General features: G+C 41.0%; 1 protein-coding gene across 1 annotated transcript; it reads left to right on the forward strand.

The window, feature by feature from the left end:
- Positions 1 to 239: 239 nt before the first annotated feature.
- On the forward strand, positions 240 to 11,395 carry LOC306808197 (uncharacterized protein C8orf48 homolog; the record flags this gene model as incomplete). Its single annotated transcript, XM_079318497.1, has 5 exons — positions 240 to 459; positions 1,239 to 1,382; positions 7,618 to 7,829; positions 9,234 to 9,386; positions 10,024 to 11,395. The coding sequence occupies 5 exons, from the start codon at positions 240 to 242 to the stop codon at positions 10,129 to 10,131; spliced, it is 837 nt and encodes a 278-aa protein (XP_079174623.1). The 3' UTR covers positions 10,132 to 11,395.
- Between the last annotated feature and the right edge of the window lie 8,439 nt (positions 11,396 to 19,834).

Here is a 19,834-nt window from a genome sequence, read left to right on the forward strand (position 1 = left end):
TTTATTCTGTGGATCTGAACTAATCCATGCTTTGGCTTGATCACAGCTGAGTTGTGATTTTATTCTCCTGTTGTGATGGTTAAATCTGGTGTGATGTGGCTGGAAGAGCTCAATACTGCTGTGAAACTGAGCTTAATTTATTTTTTAATTTTATTGGTTTTATTTTTATATTTTTATTTATGTATTTTTTTAAAAATATTTTTATTTTTATTTTTATTTTTATTTGCAGTGCTGCCCCCATGGGCACGACTCCAGCAGAGAGCTGCAAGAATGGGCTGAGGTTGAGGCAGAGTCACAACAATTCTGCTTTGGACTATTCAGGAGACACCTTTGAGTCTTTCAGTGAGGATGAGGAGAGCCAAACATCTGGATCCAGCTGTTCCACTGAGGATTTGGAGGGAGCAGCTGTGTCAGAGATTTTGGAAAACTCATCACCACTGGCAGATCAAAATGCTGCAGGTATGCAGAGCTCTCCCTGCTCCAGATTTGTGTTTCACAGCTTCAAAAAGTGCAAGGAGGGACTTGAACCAGCAAAAATCAACATGTGCAAATTGAAATGCAAATTGTATATACAATTAAAATACAAAGTGCTGAGCAGATCAATACTTCAGACAGCTCCAGGGGAAATCCTGCCTTAGGAATCTTCTCATGCTGAAATTCTCTTGGTATTTAAAAAACCAATTCTCCAAGCTATAAATGATAAAATAATTTTTCCATGGGATGCTTGCAGGATTTATATACTAAAGAGGGCTAGGGGAGATCTGAATGTATAAATACTTCAGGTAAAATACAAAGTTTTTAAATGTTTTTTGAGTGTGTTTCAGTAAAATTCAGAATAAACCCAAGCCCCAAACCAGGAGCTGAGATCCCCTGGGCAGGTAAACCTTGCACACCTGGGGGAGAACTGAATTTGGAAATAATTCAGGTAAAATACAAACTTTTAAAATGTTTTTGGGATTTTTTCAGTAAAATTCAGAATAAACCCAGCCCCCAAAGCAAGAGCTGAGATCCCCTGGGCAGGTGAACCTCAGACACGTAGGGGAGAGCTGAATGTAGAAATAATTCATATAAAAGACAAGTTTTTCATGTTTTTTGGGGGGTTTGTTTCAGTAAAATTCAGCATAAACCCACCTGAACATGTAAATAATTCAGGTAAAATAAAAGATAAGCTGAAATCTTATTTCTGTGGTTCAGAGTTTCTCCCCCTGTGTGTTCAAATTTGCTTTTTTTCCTTGTAGAGGAGGATTCTGGAGCAGTGGATGCTGCAGCTGTGGCAGGAACTGCCATAGGAAAATGGATTTATGCCTTGGGAAAAGGGATTGATGTAAAAAACAAAATCCCTGGGATTCAACCAGCCAGATCTGTCAGCACAGCTCCTGCTGGTGAGTTTGGTAACTTCAGCAGAGTTTCTTTTGGAAGGAGGTGTAAACTTGATTTAAAATTTATACACAAGCTATTAAATTAAGCCAGCTAATCAGCCTGGCTTAATTAACCAGTAATTAAGTGCAAAGTTTCTCTTTCATGCTTTTTTGGGTAGCAGTTTGTCTCCCTTTGTTCCCCCATGCAGTGACATTAACCTGCTGACCCATTACCATAAAACCTGGATAAGCACATTAAAAATATCCCCACATTTGACATTTAATTATTTAATTTAATTCAATTCAATTCAAGTTTTTTCTCCCCAGGAAATTTGGGCATTTTTCCCTCCAAAATAAACATGATTTCAGAATTAATTGTGTTAAATGGTTTTTCCCCCTTGTTTATCAACAGGATTGATAATGGAATGATTTTTTTTGCCCTGTTTTAGTTCTTTTCCCAAGCTGAGGGAGGCAGCAGGGCACCAATTTTGGCAGGAACAATGGAGCAGCTTTACCCAAATCATGCTGGAGGAGGAGGAGGAGGGAAGGGAGGAAGGGAGGATCCATTTCCATGGATTTCAAGGAACTGTGAGAGCAGATGGTGGGATGCAAACCCTGCTTAAAATCTGTCAAAAACTGGGTCAGAGATACTATTTTTAATGAAGAAAAAAAAGAGCAAGAAAGCTGTAATTGAGCAAAAAATCCATGGGAGCAGAAGGGGGAATCTTCCTCACAGTGCAGGTTGGTGGGAAGTGAGCAAACCTGGAGTTTTGTAGGTCAGTGTGAGAATGATGAACCAGAAAATCCATGGGATTTGTGTTCCAGCATCCTCAGTTGAGACCTTGGAGAAGATTTCCAGGTTGAGGTGATGGAGTTAAAAGTCACAAGTGTGTAATGGAATAAAAGTGTGTGAAATGTTTGGAATATATAAAATATTGGGGGTTTTAATATAAAATAATAGGTATGGGACAAGAAATTCTTGGGTGTCATCCCATCCCCCTTTTCCTCCTCTCTTTTTCTTCCTCCTGATTTCAGGCAGTCATTTCTAGTTGAATAGTTAGTGCTGCACTGCAAGTAACAAAAATTTAGTTATTGAGTCAAAAATATAAATAATACAGATGTTAGTTCTGTATTGGACTCTTTACTTTAAAAGACTTTGTAACTAGCTAAATTCATCTCCACTTTGCTCACTTTTAGCTGGAAGTGTTAAAAAACTTTGTGTTTTAGGTAAAATTTAATAAAAAACCAAATCCAAACACACAAAAATTTGTCTCCTGCATTTTATTCCTGACTCTGAGTAATGACAGAAGCCTCATGGTGCTTCCAGTGATCCACATGAAGAACACAAAATGTGGTTCTTGCTTTTCTTTGATGCAAACCCCTTCCCCAGCCATCAATCCCATATCAATCAGAATTAACCATGCACTGCATTTTTTTATTGCAGAATATCATCCTAAAATAAGCACAACTTTTGCCTTCTGATATCTATAAACGTTTCTCTTGGATTTAATCCTTCAGCACTCGGTAGCCCCCAAATTTTGTGTTGTTTGGGCAGCTTGGATGTGTTTTTTTATTTTTAAATGCAGAAGAGGAGCTCAGGTAGAAGTGGATTGGTGCAGAGTGAACTCTCAGCTCAGTGAATTACTCTGAATTACTTTGTTTTATTGCCTCAAGACTTTCCTTCTCATCTTCCTACTATAATAGGGTTAAATATCATGGGGAGAGCAAAAGGTTCTGCTTTGCCTGTGGGAGAATGCAATTCTTATTTTTCATGGTTTTCTTTGTGGGCTGGAAAAAGAAAAACACACTGGCCTGGGGAGAAGTGAGAAATTTCCATCAGAGTTTGTCTTTGTCCCCCCACCCTAGAGCTGTTATTAGGCAAATGCATCACAGCACCAGCATCAATTCTCAGTTGCTGAGATTGCTCCCTGTTAGTCATCTTCAAAATGCTCTCAGGAAACTGCAATTGCTCAGTTGGATGTGTCTGAGCTCAGCTGAACCCCTGGCTGGAACTGTGCTCAGAGTTGCCTCTCACTTTTGGGATGTTTATTCTCAATTTTACTGAAACAAACCCAAAAAACATTTCAAATGTTTGTATTTTACCTGAATTATTTTCACATTCAGCTCTCCCTTAGGTGTGAGAGGTTCACCTGTCCAGGAGATCTCAGCTCCTGCTTTGGGGGTTGAGTTTATTCTGAATTTTACTTAAACAAATCCCAAAAAACTTTAAGAAAAGTTTGAATTATTTCCCCATTCAGCTGTCCCTTAAATGTGGGAGGTTCACCTGCCCAGGAGATCTCAGCTCCTGCTTTGGGGGTAGGGTTTATTCTGTTTTTCTCCCAGATTCTCACTTTTCCATGAGTGATCCAGACATGCTGGGCTGCTCCTTCCAGATTTGTGATTCCAGCAGCCCAGAAGTGATAAGATAAAATAAAAGAAATTAATTATTTGAAATTTGAAATTATGAAATGCTTTGCCTGTTCCTTTTTCTTCATTATTCCCCTTTAATTATTCCCTGGGAGGGTGGGGAGGTTCTGGGATGGAATTCCCAGAGAAGCTGTGGCTGTCCCTTCCAGCCCAGGTGTGACTCTGGGGTGATTCTTTGTGCTGGAGGAATTTTACTCACTTCAAATCCTCATTTGTGATGAGCAGCCTGACATTTCAGCCTGTTTCTCTCAGTTCTGGGGCACCTGCAGGAAATTTTTCTCATCTCTTTGCTGGTCAGGTTGGCAGCATGAGCTGTAAAATCAATTTAGGTCATTATGGAGATGTCACCTGGAGCTGCAGAGGTAAAACCTCACTGAAGAGCAATTATTGATTATTGCCTTTCACACTTAGCTCTTCTTTAAAATAAAGTATTAGTGGGGAATAATAACAACACAATGCCTGCACATGTTCCTGGTAAATCAAAATCAGACAGGAAAGGATAAGGAAATTCAAAAAGATTTCAAATGTCACACTTGAGGCTGGAGTTGTGCAGGTCACTGAGTTCCCTCAGCAGGGTTTGGGATGCAGACAGGGGGATTAATTTATTTTATTTTATCTTTTCTCTCCTGGGCTGCTGGAATCACAAATCTGGAAGGAGCAGCCCAGCATGTCTGGATCACTCATGGAAAAGTGAGAATCTGGGAGAAAAACAGAATAAACCCAACCCCCAAAGCAGCAGCTGAGATCTCCTGGGCAGGTGAACCTCTCACACTTAGGGGAGAGCTGAATGGGGAAATAATTCAGATAAAATACAAATTTTTCAGAACTTTTTGGGGTTTGTTTCAGTAAAATTCAGAATAAGCTCAACTCCTTAACTAAGAGCTGAGAGCTCCTGGACAGATGAACCTCCCACACCTGGGGAAGAGCTGAATATGGAAATAATTCAGATAAAAAGTTTTTTTTTTTTTTTAGTTTTTCAGTCAAATTCCACTCCTTGCTCCCTATTTGATATTCTTTCTGAAATTCCAGTTAAAGATGAGTTGTGCAGTGAAGTTTAAAAATTGCTTTTCCCTTTGCCTGACCTGATGTGTTTTATTTCTCCCTTTGATTATTCAAATTTTTGTTCTCTTTTTTTTTTTTTTTTTTTTTTTTTTTTTTTTTTTTTCTTTTCCCTCACCATAATAACTTTAGAATCTTTTGATTCATTCTATGTTCAGCACAAATCAACCTGCCAGGAATATTTTATTAGTGTGATTAAACCCAGTAGTGGCACATGATTTTCATTTTTCCACACAATTCTTGATGACTTGGTGGCTTCCACTCTTTTTTTTCTTAATTAAATTTCGTTTTAAGGTATTGCTAATTCTGTTTATATCTGCCTATAAATTGTCATAATATCTTTCCTTTTAATCATTTTGATACTTAGGAGGAATAAATTGCTCTGTGATGCTCAATTCTGAACTACTGCAGAATTTATTTGGTTTGAATTAAGAATTGCAACTTAAACAAATTTTCCATGAAGCCACAAAATTCCTGCTTTGCTTAGTTTAGTTATGAATTCCCTTTTTTTAAAATAAACATTGGATTTCTAAAGAGATGCTCGGGTTGTTTTCTTTTTCAGAATTCCACAACTGTGCACTCAGGACTAAATAAATCCCAGGCAATTTGGGGGAAATTTTATATATATTCAGCATTTTGAGGATTTGTGTTTTGGCACTGGGATGGCTGGAAATTGAATTTAATCCTGAAAAAAACCAGAATGTGAAGGGGTTGTTGAAAGGATATAACCCAACCTCCCAGCAGGAATTTGGGGGTGAATCCATGGAATTAAACTGACCACAAAATTTTGAATTTTGGGGAAAATTTGGGCATGGAAACCTGGAGAATTTGATGTTTCCACCTCATCCTGTGCTGCTGTCCATGAAATACATCCCTGATTGTGCTCTAAGCCTCTGGAAAATCTCCCCCAAAACCCCTAAATGAAGTTATAAATCCATCCTAACCCACCCAGCTGAAATCTAATCTCCATTTTATTTATTTTCATGTGCCACTGGGAAGGATAAGAGAAGATGAAAGAGAGAATGATATTTTTTAAAAATAAGATCTCATGAAGAATTTAGGAAATGATTGTTGAAGCTTTAGAAGAAAAGTGTTTTCCAATTGCATTTCCTCAAAAAAAGTTGCTTTTCTGTAGCCTGTGGAATTTATTGGAAGTGTTTCCAGTGTGACTTCAGTGGGCACTGCCTCTGATTTTTCTTATAAATTTCTTCTTAGAGTTATTGATGAAGAACTCTCTTGAAATATTAATTAATATTTGGATTAGGCAGTTGCAGTTTCAGGTAGTGAGATGCTAAATCTGCATTCCTGACAGCCAGTTTATTTTATATCAGTATTTAACTGCTTGTTTTCTAATCTGTTTATCCTGAGCCATTCAACTTTTGGCTTTTTATTTCCTCCCATCTTTGGAGCCTCTTTTAGAGCCATTTATTGTGCAAGTTCCTACAGTTCTCATTTAAATTTGTGCTTAAATTCTGATTTTAGAGCCATTTATTGTGCAAGTTCACATTTAAATGTGTTTAAATTCTGATTTTAGAGCCTGTTTTTATTGTGCAAGTTCCCATTTCAATTTATGTTTAAAATCTGAATTTGGAGCCTGTTTTAGAGCCATTTATGGTGCAAATTCCCATCTACATTTATGTTTAGATTCTGATTTTTGAGCCTGTTTCAGAGCCACTCATTGTGCAAGTTCCCATCCACATTTGTGTTTAAATTCTGATTTTAGAGTCTGTTTTTATTGTGGCAGTTCCCATTTAAATTTATGTTTAAATTCTGATTTTTGGAGCCTGTTTTAGAGCCATTTATTGTGCAAGTTCCCATTCACATTTGTGTTGAAATTCTGAATTTGGAGCCTGTTTTTATTGTGCAAGTTCCCATCCACATTTGTGTTTAAATTCTGATTTTGGAGCCTGTTTGGAGCCATTTATTGTGCAAGTTTTTCCCATCCACATTTATGTTTAAATTCTGATTTTGGAGCCTGTTTTTATTGTGGCAGTTCCCATCCACATTTATATTTAAATTCTGATTTTGGAGCCTGTTTTGGAGCCATTTATTGTGCAAGTTTTTCCCATCCACATTTATGTTTAAATTCTGATTTCAGGGACTGTTTTTATTGTGGCAGTTCCCATCCACGTTTATGTTTAAGATCTGATTTTGGAGCCTGTTTCAGAGCCATTTATTGTGCAAATTCCCATCCACATTTGTGTTTCAATTCTGATTTTGGGGCCTGTTTTTATTGTGCAAGTTCCCATCTACATTTATATTTAAATTCTGATTTTTGAGCCTGTTTGGAACCATTTATTGTGCAAATTCTCATCCACATTTGTGTTTAAATTCCGAATTTGGAGCCTGTTTTTATTGTGGCAGTTCCCATCCACGTTTATGTTTAAATTCTGATTTTTGAGCCTGTTTCAGATCCATTGTGGAAGTTCCTATCCACGTTTATGTTTAAAATCTGATTTTGGAGCCTGTTTCAGAGCCACTTATTGTGCAAATTCCCATCCACATTTATGTTTAAATTCTGATTTTAGAGCCTGTTTTTATTGTGGCAGTCCCCATCCACACTTATATTTAAATTCTGATTTTGGAGCCTGTTTGGAGCCATTTATTTAGTAATTTCCTGCAGCTCCCATTTCAATTTGTTGAAATCCTTCTCTGCTGCTGCTGCAGGCAGAACCTGACCCTGCCTTTATTTTTCCCTTGGCTCACACGAGCTCACCCAGATAAAGAGCAGCAATTCCTCTTGCCCTGATGCTCCTGTGTTGATTTCCTGCAGGAATCCCTGGATCCTGCCCAGCAGAGCTGGCTGCTCTCAGGGCTTTCTGCAGCAGCAGCATCAGCAGGATGCAGCAGGAGCAGCCCCAGAGATGCAGGAAGCTGCACTGGAGCATCCCAGCAAAGCCAAGGGAACCAGGAGATTCCTGTGCTGTTCCTGCCCAGCTGATGAACAGGATCCTGCTGGGAAACACCAGGCAGGCTGTCAGACAGGTACTGAGGGAGGAAATGGGGATTCTCCCCAAATTCTGGGAAAAAAAAAACCATAATAACAGCATCAAGTCGGGCAGGCCTTACTGATGCCAGGCTTGGCTCTCTGGGAAAGGTTTTGGGTTGATAAACCAAAATTTATCCTTCTGATTTTTTAGATATCACTGCAGAACTGTTAGTAGCAAATAATCATCAAAAAGTATTATCTGCTGATAAAATCCTGATTTGTGATGGAGCAAAGCTGGGATCATAATTTCTTGGATCAGCTGAAGGAAAAAAAAGCCTTTTTTTTTTTTTTCTGATTGTGTCATTTATTTATCAAATTATTCTGCATATTATTTATTGTGAATTCTTTGTGACTCCAGCATTAGAAGTATTGCAAAGGCAAAACCTGCTCCCAGCTTTCTTAGGAATTAGATAATATTGATAAAAACTATTCCAATAAAATCTTGCTGACCTCAGTCCCTGATTAAGAAGCCTCTGTCTCATCTTTAAAATAAGATCCCTTTGAATTGGGATTTAAAGATTTTTTTTGTCACCAGCCCTGTGATTTTTTTCCCACCACAGGATGGATTTTATGCCCCAGGTCCTCCCTTCAGCCCTGCACTTAAAAATAACATTTTAAAGTCAGTTCTGGTGTGATAATTATCTCAGACTTCCTGTCTTTTAAATCAATTTTGACATTTCAGCCATCTGCTTTTTTGATTTCTAATAATGTTAACCCACCTGGCAAATTCTGTGGAATTTTTATTTCCTCTTTATTTATCTTATATTGTGGGAATACATTCCCTTAAAAAAGTAACTTTATCTGCTTTTCTGCTTGGTTATGTCTGTAGCTCCAAACATTTTTCTCCAGAGAAATCAGGGAAAAAGGGACAGAGAGGCCTGGGATGGGAATTCCTTGGGTTGATTCCCCTGCTTTTGTAGCAATTTAATGAGTTTATGAAGCCAGATGGAATCTGTGTCAATGAAATCAGATAAAACCATTGATATTTCATAAAAGCACAAACCCTGGGATTTGTGTAATGCTGTTAAATGAGATTTCATGGTGGATAAACTAACCCAGGAATCAGTCAGTAGCTCTGATTATCTGACAGAAGAAGACTGCAGAGTCTGGGTTGGATTCTGCCTCAGAGCTGCATGTTGGAACTAATTGCTCCAGAGCTTATTATATATAAAAAATATAAATATAATTTATAATCATAACCCCTCTGCTTGGTGTTTAAGGCCTTGCACACAGGGACATAGGGATAGCTATAAATGATGGAATTGTGATTATTAATTATTTTAACACTGCCTAAAAAGCAAATTTTTGTCCTTTGGACAGTACCTCTGTATATTTTTCTAATTTATTCTCAGAGTTGCCAGGCCAGATATTGTTCATGGCATCAAAGTTTCCTCCTGTAGGTGACAGAAGCTGAAATCCATGAGACTTCAAGATGTGCTGAGTGCCAGGAGAAGGAGGCAGAGCTGGCCAGGGCTGCTTTTCTCAGGCACAAAAAGTCTCTGCTGCAAGGTGCTTTAATCCAGGAGAAATTGGAAGAACAGCTTTACTCCAGAGTAAGCAAATATTGTTGAAAAAAATAAAAATGGTGCTGCATTTTATAAGTGCTGCAATGAAAGAATCTGTAATTCAGATTCCTCCTGATTTCAGAATTTGGGTTCATATCATTAATAAAATATTTGGGACCAACATTCTCCTCAAGACATTTGAGCTCCTGATTTATGGAAGCTGGGGGTCATTCCCAGCATGTCCTGGAATTAATTTTGGGTCCCTTTTGATTCTGTCTCCCTAGTTTGTTTTCTGCTGGGCTGAAATGGCAAATGAAATGATGTGACAGGAGGTAACTGCCCCTGCTGGGCTTCCTCACTCATCCTTTGCCATGGGAATCTTGGAATATTCTCCAAGAAACCTCAGAACTCAGCTCAAGGAGCATTGACTCAGAGTTCTGACTCTTCCTCACTCCACACCCAAGATTGGAGAGCTTCAGTCTCCCCTTTTCCCCCACTTCTTCCCAGCTGCTTTTCCCTGTCCCTCCTGAGGAAAGGGGCAAAGTTGAACAAAGTTTTAAAAGAGAATCCATTTAAATTGTGTGGATGAGTGCTGCCCAGCTGGCTGCCTTTGAGGGACTGAGTGATACCTGCAAAATGACAGGAACACAGTCCTGAACCATTCCATGTTCCCTCTGTGTTTCAGGACATGCTCACACTTCTGGGAGAAGCACTCAGCAGCTTTCCCAAACCTTCAGAGGATTTGTGGCAGAGGCTGAAGGATCAGGAAATGAAAAACCTGCATCAACCATAACTCCAGTGGGTGAAGAGCTGTGGGCAATCACTCCAGAATTCCAGTGATTTTGGGTCTGAGCTGCTCTGGCACTGATGGATTGGGTGCTGCTTCAATATTCCTGCAGGTGGAAGCAGATCTGGGCTGTGACTCAACCCTTTCTCCTTCCTCAGTGCAAATGTTGCAATATTTTGTTATCCATCTCCATAGGTTTCTCAAATTCTAGAAGCCAAGAGTTTCCATTATTAATCTGGCAAGGCAGAAGTATTGTGTTGGGTTTTTTTCTTTTTTTTTTTTTTCTTTTTTTTTTTTTTTTTTTTTTTGTGGGATTGCAGAGCAGCTCCCAGCTGCTTCCATCCATAAGGAAAATAAATGATTCTGTTTGCCAGGCCAGGGAGGTGTAATTACTGCATTTCAGCTCAGTCTTTGCCCACTGTCTCATGGTAAATTGAAAGTGAGAGCCTCAGGTGGAGGACAAAAAGCAAAGTTAACTATAGAAAGCAGTGAAATGAAATTATTTATAGAAGGGAAATAAGGAAGCTGTAACAGAGATTAATCAGCAGGACTGGGGCTGCCAATGGGATGAGAAATGATAATAAATTAATCATGGAATCTATATAGGATAGAGAGAAAAAACCAACAGATAAAAGTGGAATAAGAATGACAAGAAAATACTTTGGAATTTGTTGTAATTTTTCAAGATGATGAAGTCACTGTTTTTCCAAGACTGGATCTGGGGTTCAGTACACAACCAAATAAAATAGAATTGTGCTGGGAATCTTTGGCTTAGACAATGAAATTGTCCTCACTGTTGTCTCCAAAGATCCCAGCAGTGAAGTGGGGTTTGCATTTCATGTGCTTCTTCCCTCCTCTGCTCTGTGTTGTTTATCAGAGTCCTTGAGGGCTGTTCAGCCTCTTGTTCTCATTCCCAGAAAAACTCCAGAAAAACTGGAGGGAAATGCTGGGATAGAAACAGCAGAGACAGCAAAGTTCTGCCTTCTGCTGCTTAAAAATCTAAAAAATCTCTGAGTGATTTCCCTGGGAGTGGATCCTGAGCAGGTCAAGCCCCAGCCCTGATTTACTTTCATAATCCATCAAAAATATTCCCCTGGAAACATCCCCTTTTGAATTGTCCCTGCAGAGCAGCTGGGTAATAAATGAACTCTGCTTGTTCCCTCCTGTTGCTCTGCAATCCTTGAAGTGTTGAAATCCCTTCAATCTCTTGGTGCACACCCCAGCTCTGCTCCTCCCTGTCCTCTGAGCCTTTGGAAATCTCTGCAGACTTTGGGAAGTGATCTGGAGGTGATCAGGAGCTGAATCCTTGGAAAATGTCATTTTCCAGCACACATTTCAGCCCCACAAGAAGTGATTTCCATGCACATTTTTGTTCTCAGAGCACAGAAGCTTTCTAGAGCTGCTGGGATGTCTTTGCAGCTCTGTCACCAAGCCTTTCTGGGAATCCTGAGCTATTTGGGTTATTTCTGACAGTGTTTGTCTGTGGAACAGCATCCTGCTCACACACAGTGCCTGCACAGCTCCTGTTTGTTTGCATAAATGTTACAAACAGAACTCAGGTAACTCCTCAGGAAAATCAAAGCAGATTTTGCTGATGGCTGTTGGATGCATTTTCCTGCTGCTCACTACAGTTGTTTCATTCTTTTATCAGCATTGGCTCTGAGATTTGAGTGTTTTTCTTCAGCAGCTCTTGGAGATATTCAGTGGAATGAATGATCTGAGCTCTTAAATAATTTATTTTCTAATCCTGCAGTTTTTTGAGGCTGGAGATCCAAAACTCTGCCAGGGAAGATGTGGGAAAGAGGATGGGTGATGTTTCTTCCTTTTTCCCCTTCCAGGAGCTCCTCCCTCCAGCAGCAGAGTTTTCTTTTGATCCAAAGAAACCTCAAAACTCTGGTCAAGGAATATTGACTCACTTCTGTCTGCTTTGTGCTTGCTGGGGCATAAAAGGAGCAGGGTGGCTGAGGAGGGATTCCTTGGGAAAAAGCAGCTGTGGCTGTGAAACAAATCAATGTGTCTCTTCAGAATGCTCTGCAGCTTGGCCTGTGTGGCTTCCATGCCACCCAGACTTGCAGGATTTCATCTTCTGCATGGCTGCTGCTGTGATGGGTTCACTGAAGGTTTCTCCCACCTCAGTTGTTTCGTGCTCTGTGTTTGCTGATTCCCACTTTGGGGATGCTGGATTTGATAAGTGACCCTTTGGAGAAACTTCTATTCCTCGAATTATCAATAAAATCAGTTTCCATGGACTGCAGCACTGTGAATTTCCCTTTCATTTGCTTTATAAAAATCCACCCTGCATTCCAGACTCCCTCATTCCTTTCCACCCCTCTCTTAGGCTCTGGGAATTTCTGTCTTTAGGAACAGCTTCCATCTCTGCTCCAGCCTGGCCTTGGGCACTTCCAGGGATCCAGGGGCAGCCACAGCAAATCTGGGAATTCTATTCCAGGGCCTCCCCTGTGCAAAAACCTTCTTGTGTGGGATCTAAACCAACCTTCCTGCAGGTAAAACCATCCCCCCTGTCCTGCTGAGAGCTGTGCCCCATCTTTGCTGCAAGTCCCTTCAGGTAAAGGAATGTTCCTTTTCCCTTTTTCCTTTCCTTTCCCTTTTCCCCTTTCCCCTTTCCCCTTTTCCCTTTTCCCCTTTTCCCTTTTCCTTTTCCCCTTTCCCCTTATCCCTTTTCCCCTTTCCCCTTTTCCCCTTTTCCCCTTTTCTTTCCCCTTTTCCCTTTTCCCTTTTCCCTTTCCCCTTTTCCCTTTTCCCCTTTTTCTTTTTCCTTTTCCCTTTTCCCCTTTCCTCTTTTCCCTTTTCCTTTTCCCCTTTTCCTTTTTCCTTTTCCCTTTTCCCCTTTCCCTTTTTCCTTTTTCCCTTTTCCCCTTTTCCCTTTTCCCTTCCCCCTTTTCTTTCCCTTTCCTTCCCTTTTCCCTTTCTCCCTTTTCCCTTTTCCCTTCTCCCTTTTCCCCTTTTCACCTTTCCCCTTTCTTTCCTTGTTCCCTTTTCCCCTTTCCCCTTTTTCTTTTTCCTTTTCCCTTTTCCCCTTTCCTCTTTTCCCTTTTCCTTTTCCCCTTTTCCCTTTTCCCTTTTCCCCTTTCCCCTTTTCCTTTTTCCTTTTCCCTTTTCCCCTTTTCCCTTTTCCCCTTTCCCCTTTTTCTCCTTTTCCTTTCCCTTTCCTTCTCCACCTGAACATCCCAGTTCTCATAGTTTTTCCTCCAGGAGAGGGGCTCCAGCCCTCAGAGCATCTTGTGACCTCCTCTTATTAATCCTCAACTTTTCCTGTTCCTGCCTGCTCTGGGTTTAATGATGGCTGAACAGATATTAATCCTATAAACACCACATTTGCATTGTTCTCCTGCAAATAATTGTCTTTTTTTTTTTTTTTTCTCCTCCACAGCTGATTTTGAAGATCTTTGGCAGCAGGATGTGGATGGGAGGTGAGGGGGAGTTGATTCCTTCTGTCAGGGTCCTTCATCTTCCAGATTACCTGAAGAATTGATCAGGGTATTAAAAAAAAAAAACAACAAAACCCAAACATTTTCCAGCATGGGCATGGATATTCACTGCTCATTTATTCATTTATTAATTCTGTAATAAAATAGTGCTGTTCTCACAGACTAGGCTGCATGATCCATAAATACCCTTGTAAAATAGATTTGGAGCATGTAACAGAACCCCTTAGAATATTCTGTGAAAATTCTTTTTTTTGTTGTTGTTGTTGATAGCACTTTCAGAACATTTACATCCTTCATCCTGACATTTTGAAATAGAACATTTTTTTTGCCTACAGAGGTAAGTTTACAGCATCATCACAGTATTACAGCTTGTTTAAAAATACATACAGCAGAACTGGTAATTGCAAGCAAGCTGGAGATTTGGGCTGGTGGCAACTTCACATGGTTTGTACTTTAGAAAACAATGACATTTATTCAGACTACATCCATCACTTGCTTAGAAAAGATGACTTAGAAGTGCTACTCACAATAAATCTGTCATTTCTCTGTGGAAATAGAAACACTCTGTGGTCTGGGTGGTTTAAAAAGGAGTTTTACAAAAGGAGTTTAGGCTGGTTCCTTGCCTTGGGAATTGGAATTCCAAGCCCTGGTGGGTCAGTGCAGCACAGCCCCCCTGCTTTGGGATACCCCAAATCTGCCTCTTCACCCCCCAGTGGCTTTTTGAAAGAGTGAAAGCAGCAGATTGAAATTTGCTGGTTCAGTAATACACAGAGAATTGTGATTAAGGTTGGAATGGACCCAAAAACTCATCCTTGCCTCCAGCCTGGCCTTGGACACTTCCAGGGATCCAGGAGCAGCCTCAGCTTCTCTGGGAATTCCATCCCAGGGCCTCCCAGGCACTGCCACAATTTGCCCAGACAGCATTAAAATGACAGAAGAGATTAAAAATCCATCATTGCATTGGTTTGACTTTGCACAAATGAGCCTAAATATATAAATATATATATATATATATATGTATGTAATAAAGCTGTAGGAAATCTCCAAACTGCTACCAACACTTAGATAAAACTGAGCATCTCCAATTTGCAGTTCTGATGTTTCTCATTCCCAGGCAATTCATGGTGGATCCTGGATTCCTCCTCTCTAGGACACCAGTCCAGGTGTGCTTTGGCAGATTCTCTTCTCCTGGTCTCTCTGATATTCCTCCTGGGCTCTCTGCAGCCTCTTCCCCCTGAGCCTCCAGCGGTGGCAGCAGTAGGTGAGCAGGGCAGTGCTGAGCAGGGACAGCAGCAGCAGCAGCACCAGCAGCAGGGCCAGGCTGGAGGACAGGGAGCCCTGCAGCTGCTCCCTCTCAGCCTCCCTGCTGCAGTTCAGCCCCAACTTCTGCTGCTCTGCTCCACCAGCCTCCTGGAGGCCGGGCCTCATCGGGATGGCAGGGCTCAGGGGGCTGGAGAAGCACAGTCAGGGCTGGGGGTAACAGCAGCCAGAGCTGGCCCGGGGCTCTGCAGGCATGGGGGAGGCTCTGCAGGGAGGCTTGATATCAGGGGAGGCTCTGCAGGGAGGCCTGATATCAGGGGAGGCTCTGCAGGGAGGCCTGATATCAGGGGAGGCTCTGCAGGGAGGTTTGATATCAGGGGAGGCTCTGCAGGGAGGCCTGATATCAGGGGAGGCTCTGCAGGGAGGCCTGATATCAGGGGAGGCTCTGCAGGGAGGTTTGATATCAGGGGAGGCTCTGCAGGGAGGTTTGATATCAAGGGAGGCTCTGCAGGGGGGTTTGATATCAAGGGAGGCTCTGCAGGGAGGTTTGATATCAAGGGAGGCTCAGGGAGGTTCGATATCAGAGGAGGCTCAGGGAGGTTTGATATCAGAGGAGGCTCAGGGAGGTTTGATGTCAAGGGAGGCTCAGGGAGGTTTGATATCAGGGGAGGCTCTGCAGGGAGGTTTGATATCAGAGGAGGCTCAGGGAGGTTTGATATCAAGGAAGGCTCAGAGAGGTTTGATATCAAGGGAGGCTCAGGGAGGTTTGATATCAGGGGAGGCTCAGGGAGGTTTGCTATCAGGGGAGGCTCAGGGAGGTTTGATATCAAGGGAGGCTCAGGGAGGTTTGATATCAAGGGAGGCTCAGGGAGGTTTGATATCAGGGGAGGCTCAGGGAGGTTTGATATCAGGGGAGGCTCTGCAGGGAGGTTTGATATCAGGGGAGGCTCAGGGAGGTTTGATATCAGGGGAGGCTCTGCAGGGAGGTTTGATATCAGGGGAGGCTCAGGGAGGTTTGATATCAAGGGAGGCTCTGCAGTGGGTTTGGTGCCTCTGCCCCAGGGTTTCCAGCCCAGTTTGGTGCCAGGGTTGAGGCCAGGGAAGGCTCAGCAGCTGCACTTTGGGATTTCTTGTTTTCTGCAAGAGAAAATTGGAGAGAATCCAATCAGGAGCTTGTCCTGAAAAACCAACCCTGCACCAGGTGGGACTTTCTGTCACAGGAATTGTTTCAATGAAAGATTCTTTTTTTTTTTTTCTTTCCCAAAATATTCCCAGAAAAAAAGGGGAAATCAAAGGCCCAGATGAACAAAGTAGAATTCTCACATTAATTATATAAATAATTCTCTCTATCTGCTCTTAGGCTGAATTTGGGGTTTAATCCTCTGGAGTTTTGGTTCTAATGGAATTGAGGTTTCCTCACATGGCACATCTGGATTATTTAATTTATTTCATAACCCACCCTGGATTATTTTAAACTGCAATTTAACCCCTCACCCTTCCACAATTCTTATGGAATTTCAAAGACTTTAAAATCACTTGCCTTTGATATGTGCTGAGCGTGACAAATCCTAAAATATTCCCTCCTCTGAGCAGCCCTGAAGCCCAAAGCTGCTGTTCCCTCCCCAAAATCCCATTTTGGAGTTAAACCTGAGCAAGGGTTTAACTCTGCTCTTGATTCCTGTTCTAGCCAGGACAGGATTTTCCTTGGGGAATTTTCCTTTCATTTGCTATTAATTAATTCAGAACTATTTATTTCAAATAACTCTAAATCCCTTCCTCCCAAATACTTGGATGCCGAAATTTGGTTTCAGAATTCTCATGTTTTTGGAGATGCTGTGTTCATCCTCTTTATAGAAATCAAGTTTATCCCACTCAGGCTCACAGAGAACTGAGGGTCTCATTCCCTAATTAACAGCATGTTCTGATTAATAATAATATTTATACAGCTCAGCATTCTGTTGGTGCTGGAAAATGTAAATAACATTTGCTGCCAGTTTGGAAAAAAATGTTCAGAGAATCAGAAATGGGGATTCCAAGGGAAGTTTGGAAAAATGTATTTACAGAGAGAGAAATTTGGGTTCTCAGGGGAGTTTGGAAAAATATATTTACAGGGAGAGAAATGGGGATTCTCAGTTAAGGTTTAAAAAATATATTTACAGAGTCAGAGAGAAATTGAGATTCTCAGAGAAGTTTGGGCTAATAAATTCATAGAGAAATTGGGATTCTCAGAGAAGTTTGGAAAAATATATTTACAGAGGGAGAAATTTGGGTTCTCGGGGGAGTTTGGGACAATTTATTTACAGAAAAGTGGGGATTCTTATGGAAGTTTGGAATAATATATTGACAGAGGGAAATGGGGATTCTCAGTTGAGTTTTGAAAAATATATTGATAGAGTCAGAGAGAAATTGAGATTCTCAGGGAAGTTTGGGATAATAAATTCATAGAGAGAGAAATTGGGATTCCCAGGGAAGTTTGGAAAAATGTATTTACAGAGGGAGAAACTGGGATTCTCAGAGAAGTTGACAACAAAACATCAAAATTTTAAATTCCTCAGCAGGAAAATCTCATTAAAATCCCCCCCAACCACTTCCTTTTCCATTCTTTAGCTGAATTCCAACAGCAGAGAATAAACAGAGCTGAGATTGTTGGATTGTGAGTCATAAACCTTTGGCCTGAGCACTGCAAACATTGAGATTGCACATTTAATTCCCATTTAAATTAATCAGAAAGGTCCAAGTCTTGACAAAAATAATGAGATTTTTATTTTTTTTTCCTAATCTGGAAATTTGCTAGAATAAACTTGGAATATCTGGAAGTTGAATTCATCTTTAAAGCTGTTAATGAAATATTAACATTTTACTCTGGTGTTTTTACAAGGTGTGGCATTTTCTTGCCTTGGGATGGAATTTCCATCCCTGTTCCCTTGTGGTTTTTAGCAAGTTATAAAGTAAAGAGAGGACTGGGTGCAATTTATATGAGAGGAACAAAGGAAATGATAATAAAAAAACTCAGTGTCTCGAATTCAGGTTTTTGACACCTGTCAATATTGAAAAGAAATAAGAATGTTCATCAACAGCTTTTTTATTCCTGAGTCCTCCCTTTTATGAGGGCAAACCTCAAAGTTTGCCAGATTTGGTAATAATGATATTATCAGTGTTACATTCAAGAGAGTGAAACAGCTGTGTGGAAAATCAGCCTTGAGTCTTCTTGGATATGGTTTGAGTCTTTTATGGAGTTAGGAAGGTTTGGTTTTTATTTTTGGCTGAGTTCAGGGAAAGTCTGGAATTTTCAGGTTGATTGGAAGGATGAGGGGCAGGAATCCCACGGGAGATTTGCTCCAAAGGGAAACTGCACATCCCTGAATTCCCCCTTGGGATAACTCACATTTCCTGATGGAACTGAAAAAAACACATCAAACCAAAGGAAAGGTGAAACCACAATCCTGCTGCTTGGGATATAAAATGATATTTTAAAAAATCTCTTTGATATCAGGAGAACCTTGGGTTGTGTCTTTGTATCTCATCCCCCCACTCACCACTGAATTACTCCCTGCATTTATGTAACCCTAACTATATATTGATTTTTTTTTTTTAACAGTTTCAGCCTTGCTTTTTCTCCCTTTTGCCTTCAGCTTTCTTGTAAATCTCCTCTTTCAATTTGCCTCTTCCATTTTAATTGCATTAGGGGAGAATGCAGCTCCTCTCTCTCCATTTGCATCTTTTTGATGTGAAAACACTGGGATGAAAGGTGTCCCTCATGTTTGAACCTGGAAATATGGAAAAGGTTCTTTTTCTTTCTCCTCCTCCCCCAGAGGGAGCAGAAACATCAACTCCAACACTTGTGCTCAGATAAAAGGCACTGTGGGAGTGGGAGCAGTGGAAGGTGGAAAAGGAGGAGGAAGGGATGAAAATACTTGGAAAAAACACAGTGAGATGTTTCAGCCTTGCTGCATCTTCTAGAAACTCAGAGGAACAAAAAGCAACAGGGCCAGAAATAGAGATGTGTTTATTCTGGGATGCTGGAAATGCTTCATTTGGAAATCTGCAGGTTTCCAGTTGAATTGCTGGAGGTTCTGTGTCCTTTGGGTGTCCCCAGGTTTGTGGGGGTTAAACAGGAAAGATTCACCTGCAAAATCCTCTCCTTAAACCACTTTGTGCCTCTTTCTTCTGTGTTGTTAATCTCCAAAGAGGAACCACAACCGGTGTTTGATTTTTCCATCTGGTCACCCCTAGAAACGTCATTTCCATCAACCCCTTGTGGTCACACCCAAATGTTGGAGCAAGGCAATTAATCTTTTAATTAACAAAAATCCCTGTGAACAAGAAATCTCTGCTGCTGTCCGGTGTTTCTTTGTTACTCCTGAAAAATAAATAAAAAAAAAAGATTGGGAGTTTTGGGATCACTCATCCCAGCCCTGGCCACAGCCACGAGCCAGGGGAAAGTTGTGTTCCTATAAAAACAGCAAAATCTGCTGGGATCCTGATTCTCCTGGGCTTTGTGCACAACAAAACCAGGATATTTCAGAGCAGAACCTGATCCTATCTTCCTCTGCCTTGGAAAATCCTGAGAAAAAAAAAATCCAGGACATTTTTGGGGTTCAGAGGAGCTGCTGTGGGCAGGGCCATAAATGTAAGGTGCTGCCTTTTGTATTTTTGTTTGATAAAGGAGCCACGTGAGGCTAATTCTGATTTTATTTTTAATTGAGTAATCCCTGAAGTATGAATTAATTAAAGCCACAGGTGTGCCTGGTTTTTGGCTCTGTCTGAAGCTGATTTCCACCCCACTGATGGTCGTGGTGACCTCTGATAGTTGGATGTGTGCATTTAGCCTGAGTGTGATTTGGTGAAGAGAAGCAGCTTTCAGGGTGTGATCACAGCCTGTGCTGGCAAATCTGAGCTTTGGGCTCTGCAAAATCCAAATCCCCTGGAATGGTTCCTGTTCCCAGGAATAAACTGCACCCCTGAAGGGTTCCCTCCCCAAACCAACCACTGGAAGGAGC

The sequence above is a fragment of the Erithacus rubecula genome (assembly GCF_903797595.1).
Source record: "Erithacus rubecula genome assembly, chromosome: 15".
NCBI lineage: Eukaryota > Metazoa > Chordata > Aves > Passeriformes > Muscicapidae > Erithacus > Erithacus rubecula.